An 8,618-nucleotide genomic window follows, 5' to 3' on the forward strand; every position below is an offset into this window, starting at 1 on the left:
GGCGCACCCCCCGGCCCTGCCGCCCCCCAGAGCGGCGCCAGAGCAGCGGCGGGACGCTCTGGCTGTCGGTGCGTGACGAGCCCCGACGGGACTTTTTTTCCTCTTTTTTTCAAATGATTTTTTTCTTTTCACGGAGGGTGTATTTGAGGCGGTGGGGTGGTCGCTTCCCCCCTCCTTTTTTTCTTTTCCCCTTTCCTTTTTGGCTTTTTCCCTCCCCTTTCCGGGAGGCGACGAGGCGCGGTGAGTGTGGGAGCACGCGTGGGCGTGGGAGCGGCGGGGGGCGGGCAGGGAGCGGCGGAGGAGGGGGCCGGGGCCGAGGAGGCAGGCGCGGAGGGCCCTTTCCGAGGAGTTGGGCTGTAGTGACAGGCGAGAGGAGAGGGGAGGGGAGGGAGGGGAGAGAGTAAAACCCACCGGCGCGGCGGCGGGGAGGGCACTTCGCGAGAGGCGAGGGCCGGCGCCGGAGCGGAGGCGGCGGACAGCGGCGAGCGCCCGGGCGCAGGGCGGGCAGGCGGCATCCCGCGCATCCCCGGCTCGCCGGAGCCGCCTCTCCCTCTCGTCCCCGGCGGGGCTCGGGCAGCCGGCTGGGGGGCGAGTGGGAATTTTTTTTTTTTTCTTTTAAATTTTTCGGAGGGTGGGGGCGCGGGGCTCCTGTGGCTTTTCCGGGGGGGTTCGGGCCCCCGGCCCCGCGCCCCTGCCTTCCTCCGGCGTCCGGCTGCCTGCGGGTCGGGCCGCGGCGGCGGCGAGCACCATGATGATGTCTCTGAGCAGCAAGCAGCCTTTCGGCCTCCCCCACGGCGGCGGCGGCGGCGGCCTCCACGAAACCAAGTACTCGGCCCTGCACACCGCCTCGCCCTGTCCCTCCGCCGGCGCCGCCGCCCCCGCCGCCAGCTCCCCCAGCAGCACCGGCACCGGCGGCTCTGCCGGACGCGGCTCCGGCTCCGGCTCCGGCCCCGGCGGCAGCGGCGGCTCCGGCTCCAGCTCGGGCTCCGGCCCCGGCGGCAGCGGCGGCGGCGCGGAGGCGATGCGGCGGGCCTGCCTGCCCGCCCCTCCGGTAGGTGCCCGCCGCCCGCCGCCCCGCTTTAAGGGGAGCCCCTCGGCGGCCCCCCGGATCCGCCTGATGATTTTTTCATGGCCGTGCAGCAAATCACCCGGCGCCGCCGGGCTCTCGCCCAACTTATGCATGCGGCGGCTCTTGCCGCTCGTATTAATTTTTATGACCTGGGATGTTGCGTGCGGCTGGCGCGTGTGTCCGTCCGTCCGTCCGCCCGCCTGCCGCGGCTCCTCTGTGCGAGCGGCTGCGCGCCGCGCCCGCTCCCTCGCCCGGCTCGCTCCCTCTTCTCCTCTCCTCCCCCCCCACCACCCCACCCCCCCTCCCTTCTCCAGGATTTCTCTTTTAACATGCTGGGAAGGTTTTAGTGGCACGGCGGAGTGCGCGGGGAGGCGAATTCCCTGCTGAGCGTTATGTGTGCCTTCTATTTGCAATTGCAGAGCAATATATTCGGCGGTCTGGACGAGAGCCTGCTGGCCCGCGCCGAAGCCCTGGCAGCGGTGGACATCGTCTCCCCGAGCAAGAGCCACCACCACCACCCGCCGCACCACAGCCCCTTCAAGCCGGACGCCACGTACCACACCATGAACACCATCCCCTGCACCTCGGCCGCCTCCTCCTCCTCCGTGCCCATCTCCCACCCGTCCGCCCTGTCGGGAACCCACCACCACCATCACCACCACCACCACCACCACCACCAGCCCCACCAGGCGCTGGAGGGGGAACTCTTGGAGCACCTGACGCCGGGGCTGGCGCTGGGGGCCATGGCGGCCCCCGACGGCGCCGTGGTCTCCACGCCGGGCCACGCTCCGCACATGGCCGGCATGAACCCCATGCACCCGGCGGCGCTGGGCATGGCCCACGCCCACGGGCTGCCGGCCCACATGGGCTGCATGAGCGACGTGGACGCCGACCCCCGCGACTTGGAGGCCTTTGCCGAGCGCTTCAAGCAGCGCCGCATCAAGCTGGGGGTGACCCAGGCCGACGTGGGCTCGGCGCTGGCCAACCTGAAGATCCCGGGGGTGGGCTCCCTCAGCCAGAGCACCATCTGCCGCTTCGAGTCCCTCACCCTCTCCCACAACAACATGATCGCCCTCAAACCCATCCTGCAGGCGTGGCTGGAGGAGGCCGAGAAGTCCCACCGCGAGAAACTGGCCAAGCCCGAGCTCTTCAGCGGCGCGGAGAAGAAGCGCAAGCGGACCTCCATCGCCGCCCCCGAGAAGCGCTCGCTGGAGGCCTATTTCGCCCTGCAGCCCCGGCCCTCGTCCGAGAAGATCGCCGCCATCGCCGAGAAGCTGGACCTCAAGAAGAACGTGGTCCGCGTCTGGTTCTGCAACCAGCGCCAGAAGCAGAAGCGCATGAAGTACTCGGCGGGCATCTGAGCCGGCCGCGGAGCAGCACCGACAGCGTCAGCGTCACCGTCACCGACACAGAATTCGATAAACAACGAGAACAACAACAAGGAAAGGAGGAAAACAACCCCGACGACCCCAGTCCACCCCGCCGCCCGCCCCGCGCCCAACTTTCGGGGGGAACTTCCCCGCGGAGCCGCGCCCGGACCCGCCCCGGCAAGTACCGCTGGTTTTTATTCCTAACAGACCTCGCCCGGGTGGCAGCGGGGTGGCCACGATGTCATGGCTTTCTCGGGACCCAAACTTGAATCTAGAGTTGAGGCTTCGCACCGCGAGAGACGTCTCAAAAGTATTTTGATTTAAATAATAATAATAATAATGATTTAAAAGAAACAGATGGCAGGTTTTTCTGCATTTACACTGCGTATTATAAATATATAAATATATATATATTTTTACTGTGGTTATTATCCTTTTCCTTCTCTGAAGTTATAACGCTTAGGGAAAGAGCTGATCCTGCTGTGTTCACTGGTCTTCAAAAGCTATTATTAGATTACTGCCAAACAACCCCTTGTAAATTATTAATTTATCTCTCTAGCAACTTCATTTTGTGCTCATTCTAATTAATTACACCTCTTTAAATCTTGATAAAGGTAAAAAAATTTGTTAGTGAGAATCAAATATTTTGTGTTGGTAGGATTTTTGAACGTGAGCTTTTCTTCTTTTGAATGTCCCTTTTGGCCATTTGTAAATTGTCACCTGAACCTAAGGTATTTCTCTGGCGAGTATTCTTATTCGTATGGCGTCGGCACCCTATAGTAGATGTCCTACATTATTTGTGTAGCCTGATTCACTGTCCGAGGTATTTGTTTACGGCGTTACATATTTAATGGGGATTCCCATATTGTCCCCACCACACACTGCTCCCGAAGTGAGGAAGGACGTGGCCGCGTAGGTGACAGCGCTGGGGGGGTGGGATTGTCTCTTCGGGTTTCTTGCCAGCACAATATCCGTCTTTATCGGTTTCAAAGGTGTATCGCGACGGTATTCAGACCGGCTCGGTTATTTATTTGTCTATCTACCTATCCGATTGGCTATTTATTTTTTAATTTATTTATTTGGTCGGTTATTTATTACCTTTAATTGCAATACTTTTCCACGGAGCAAAGTACCTTCTTTGGAAGTCTGTTTGTAGAAAAGCCAAATTAAAAATTGTAAGGAAGGGGAGCGAGCAAGCGAGCGAGGCTGCACTGCTTGTAAATTCACAATCGGTTTGGTACATTTCTTTTTGGAGCAACAACAATAAACTGAGGGTACTCGGTTGGGTACCTGTATGTATTGTAAATATTTCATTGGCGTTGACGCACATATAGATATATTCTTACAGATTTCGCTGTACCGCTGTTCTATCCGAGACTGTTTGAAGTCTTAAGTTCTGTACATGACCCTATTTCGTTGGTTTTTGTTTGGGATTTTTTAAAAAAATATTTTGTTGTTTTTGTTTTGTTAATAGGAGGTTTATTTATTCTAGTAATGTATTAAGTTATTTTTAAATGTTGTTAAATCGTCTTTCATTAAAAAAAAAAGAAAACAGGATTTTCACGTTTTATTGGCAAAGCGCGTTTGCTGCTTCTTATTTTTTTCCATGAGCTCCGAGCCGCCTGCGGGCCGGGACAGCACCAGGGACAGCGCCAGGGACGGGCACCAGGGACAGCGCCAGGGACGGGCACCGGGGCTGCGCGGGGTCCCTGCTCTCCGAGCTGCTCTGCCCCCCCACCCGGCGAGGGTGCCCCGCAGGCTGAGGCGCGGAAACAACCCCCACTTTGAAAAGGGAAAAGTAATTTCCCCGAGCGGCGCTCACAAAAGCGAGGGGTGGGGGGGGAACCGACGGCGGCGGGCGAGGGTGGGGGGGAAGGGAGATCATACACGAACCGCGATTAAATATTCATATTTCCGCCCAGCCACCAGCTCCAGCTCCAGCTTCAAAGCGGCCCGGGCACGCCGAGGGTGCCGGCGGCTCCGCGGGCGCGGAGGCAGGGCCGGGTGTCCCGAGGTCCGGCGGGCACAGGCGCTGTGGCCTCGCCGGTGTCCGCATCCCCGCCCTCCCCACCCAGCCCTCGTCGCTGTCGCGGCCCCCGCAGGGTCACGGCTCAGCCCCAGGGGCGCGCAGGGCGGGCTCCCCGCTCCTCCATCCATTTGGGAAGGGGCGGCGCTGCCCCGCCGGGACCCCCCCCCCCCCCGGAGGGAAGTGTCTCCCTGCCCCCTCCCCCGAGGACTGGGGAGCTCGTTCTAGGAGGTGAGGTAGGGCAGGAGGAAGCAGGGAAACGCCGTCGGGGACCAGGGTGAGGCTGCCCGGCGGGGGCACGGCCCCCGAAAGCAGCAGAGCCCCCCAGACCGTGAGCAGGCGAAGGCAGCGAGCGGCAGCAGCCCCTGAACCGCCGCTGCGCCCTCTTAAATGAGCCATTCACTTAAAGGCTATTATGGGCGAATTAATAAATTACACAGCGAATTATTAAATCCAGATAATTACAAGGAATAAGTAAGTAATCATTAGTTATCTCAGCTAATTACTGTGGGTCAGAGCGGGAGAGAACGTGAAATCCTCCTCGGGAATTGAAATTAACTTTGCACTGTGAGTCTCTCTGCTTGACATCCCCAGTCTGTAGGCACATGGCAGCTCCCCTGTGAGCTGGGCTTTCTATTTAACTTGGAGAGAACGGAAATAAAATTAAGTGGCGATGTGATAATAGGAAGCTGCTTAGAAAGCAAAAGCGGTGGGTTTTATTTTTTTTGCCTTTTACTGCCTGGAGGAGATAGATCGCTTTCTAGTTTGCCAAATTAAAAACCTGGGGCAATTAGCCGACTTCTCCCAGTACCTGACGGTCCCACACTTGCAGATGATTAACAAACGAAAAGGCACGGAAGAGCCGGGGAGCTGAGGGGGTGCAGAGGTGCCCGGGATCCGGGAGAACCGGGCCGGGGGCCTGGGCAGCCCTTCCGCTGCCCGGGCCGAGCAGGGCTGAGGCACCAGCGTGCTTTGTTTTGGGAGACAATAAGCTGACAAGCTCTAATGAGGGTCCTCGTCTCTTCCGTTGATCTTTCGCCAGATCCTCCAGGACCCCCCCTCTCCCCCAACCCCCATTTACAGCATCACTTCCCGGCTTTCCTTCCCGTGCATCTTTCGTAAACAGGAGATCTATAGACGGAGTTGCTCATGCCGCTCTCGCCGGGCTCTGCCCGCATTAAAATAACAACAACAACAAAAACAACTGCTGTGCGTGCGCGGCGAGGAAAAATATCTCGGCTTCTTTGCCTTTATCAATTGCAATTAGGTGGACAGTCTTCCCCCTCTTTCCTTGCTCCAGTCTGGGATGATAATTAAAATTTAATGAAGCCTGGGAGTAGCAGAGCTCTGTCTGGGGACTGTGGAATAGAATATTTTAACTGTACATTTACACCAAGTGTCTGGCTTCAAAGACGTGACTGCTTTTAATCTCGAATTAGAAAACCACAGACCTGAAATTAAATATTAGCCACCCTCGGCTCCCCTTCCTTCCCGCCACACTGTCACGCCTGTGTTTGCCTGCCTTGCCCCACGACACGCATGCATCCGCATCTCGGGTCTCCAATTACCCTCGCGTTAATAATAAATGGCTTTGCCGGGGTGCGGGTTTTCCCTTTTTTTTTTTTTTTTTATAATAGGGTTAATGCAATATTAATTACTCGTAGCTGCTATAAGAATGCGCCGCGTTTTTCCAGGAACAAATCGATGGATCGGGGCGGCGAGCGCGGAGCAGGAGGCGCAGTCCCGGGGCCGCCCGGGTGAGTACGGGCTCCAGCGGGACCCTCCGCTCCCCTTCCCGCCCGGCCCGCCGGGCGCTGCCCCGCTGAGGATGGGGAAAGGTCGTTTTCCCTCCCCAAATCCTCTCTCGGGGGAAACCCCAGCAATGCCCACTGCCGGGACAGCCCGGCTGCTTTGTGATCCCGGCGCGGTGACCAGCGTGGGAAGGATGGGGAGGGACAACGTTCCCCTCCCTCCTTTATGGTTGTTGTTATTTTGGCAGGTGAGACCCCCGAGCCCTCCCGGAGGACGGATCCCGGCGGCGCATGAGGGGAACTTCCCCGCGGCTGTGGCTCAGCGCGCTCCGCAAAGGTAAAGGAGGGGCTTGGAGGGAAGAGAGGACACCCCGCAAATCAGCAGGGCGGGGGGTAGGGGATAGAAAAAGAATCGCAGCCCACCAGCCAAAAAAATCCCCCAGGAAAATCCGCGAGTTCCCCCAGGCAGCCGGGACCCCCTTCCCAGGGCAGGGGAGTTGCTGACCTGCTGACACGGCTCCTCCGTGCGGGAGCATCCCGGTAGGCCGGGCAGGGCCGGGGATGGGCGGGCAGGAGCCGCGGCCGCTGCGCGGGGTTAGGTCACGCCTTCCCTGGCCCCGGGCCGGGCCCTCAGCTGGCACTTGTTGGCAAAAAGAAAAAAAAAAAAAAAAGAAAAAAAAATTAAAAGTAAGAAACAGAAAGAAACCAACCTAAACGAATAAACCAACCAAACCCCTGCCCCCAAACTGGCCACGGCCCCCGAACGAAAACAACGGAGGGGAAAAAAGAGGCTCTCGCAGCGCGCCGGGAGGCAGCTGTGCCACCTCAGGAGCGCGCGTGTGTGCGGGATGCGGCTCCGCAGATGGGTTATCCCCTGCCCGGCCGGGCTGGTTCGGGCACCGTCCCCGCAGCGCCACAGCCACTCCCTGCCCCCGCCACCAGCCCCGGGGGAAGGAACCTTCGGCCTCCTCCTCCTCCTCCTCCCCCCGCCCCGGCAAACCCGAGCGGCCCTGGGGCGTGCGGAGCGGCTCCGCTGGGCGCGGGTGGCGGAGTTTTTGCGGCGCTGGGGCCGGGGCTGCGCGCCCGTCGGGCCCCGGCATCGCTCGGCGGCGCGGCGGGGCTGGGCTGGGCTCGCCTCCCCGTTTATACAGAACAGGATCATTTACATAAAGTCCTTAAGGCAAATAACTGTTGGGGCTCTAATTTATATCTGATCGAAAATTAGCCGTCATTATGCGCTCCATTAGCAGCGTCTTTAATGTGCTTCTAAGCACCATTTGTCAAGCGGCTTGTTAATATCCTTCAAGTCTTTAAAGTTGAGAGCTCATTAAAGAGTGCGCTCTGTTATTGATGTAATTTAGATGAGTTTGGTGGAGGGAGTGCGCCGCGGACAGCCTGGATGAGCGGGGAGAGGCTGGGGCTGCCCCCGGGCCGGGCGAGCAGCACCCCCGGCGCGGTGGCCCCGCACGGTCGCCCCTCACGGCGGGGCCGGGGGAGCCTCTCCGGGCCGAGGCGGAGTAAACCCGGTTAATGAGGTGCAGACGTGACTCCGCCGCCTCCCCCCCACTCCATCGGAAGAGCATAAAGGCCAATAAATTACCTCCGCTGCTTATCTGAAAATCCATCTATCCTGTCGCTTTTCCCTCCCCCCCTCTCCGCTGGAGGAGATCGCGTTTGTGCAACGCTCTGAAGCCGCCCCTGAGGGCGGGCTGTGGGGCAGCGCCCTCCGGCCCCTCCCCGCCCCAAATCCTGCCGAAACCAGGTGTTTATGGGGGCAGCCCCGGCTGAGCTCCGTGTCCCCCCCGTCCCCCGGGCGGTGCGGGGGCTGGCGGGGAGGGTCCTCCCCTGCGCCGCCGTCCCCGGGCTTCCCCCGGGCAAAAGCAATAAAGCGGGTAATTAGACTGCTAAAGACGGATGTAAATAACGGGGGAGAGGCGGCGGTGACAGGCGTGCGACGGGGCCGTGCCCCCCGGGGATGAGGAAAGGAGCCCCGCAGAGCCCCCCCCGAGGCTCTGTGAGGGGTGCCCGCTGCCTCGGAGGGCACCGGCACTTCAGGAGGGACTCACCACCCATGAGAGAGTGTCCTTGGCTCCCGGAACCCCCCGGGCGTGCAGGGCAAGGGCCAGGGCAGAGGGGGCTGCCGTGCGGGGAACGCTGCAGGTTTCAGCAGCCTTTCAAACCCCGCTGCAGCCCGGCAATCCCCCGCCCCCCCTGCAGGGGCTCCAAGTGGCCTTTCACACAGGCTTCTGTCAAAGAGGTGTCCCCTTCACCCCACGGTCCCAGGGACACACGGACACCCCGGGTGTTTTTCCTAGAAGGGTGATGTGTGAGCAGCCGCGTGTGTGACCCAGCCCTGCTCAGCTCTGGGCAGCGAGCCCAGGGGTGCTCCCCATCAGAGCAGG

General features: G+C 60.1%; 1 protein-coding gene across 1 annotated transcript; it reads left to right on the forward strand.

Annotated features, from left to right (window-relative positions):
• The first annotated feature begins 748 nt into the window (after nt 1-748).
• POU4F2 (POU class 4 homeobox 2) lies at nt 749-2,430 on the forward strand. The gene is made up of 2 exons (XM_062493875.1): nt 749-1,051; nt 1,489-2,430. Exons 1-2 carry the CDS (start codon nt 749-751, stop codon nt 2,428-2,430), a joined length of 1,245 nt encoding a protein of 414 aa, XP_062349859.1.
• Nucleotides 2,431-8,618: the final 6,188 nt, after the last annotated feature.

The sequence above is a fragment of the Cinclus cinclus genome, chromosome 5 (assembly GCF_963662255.1).
Source record: "Cinclus cinclus chromosome 5, bCinCin1.1, whole genome shotgun sequence".
NCBI lineage: Eukaryota > Metazoa > Chordata > Aves > Passeriformes > Cinclidae > Cinclus > Cinclus cinclus.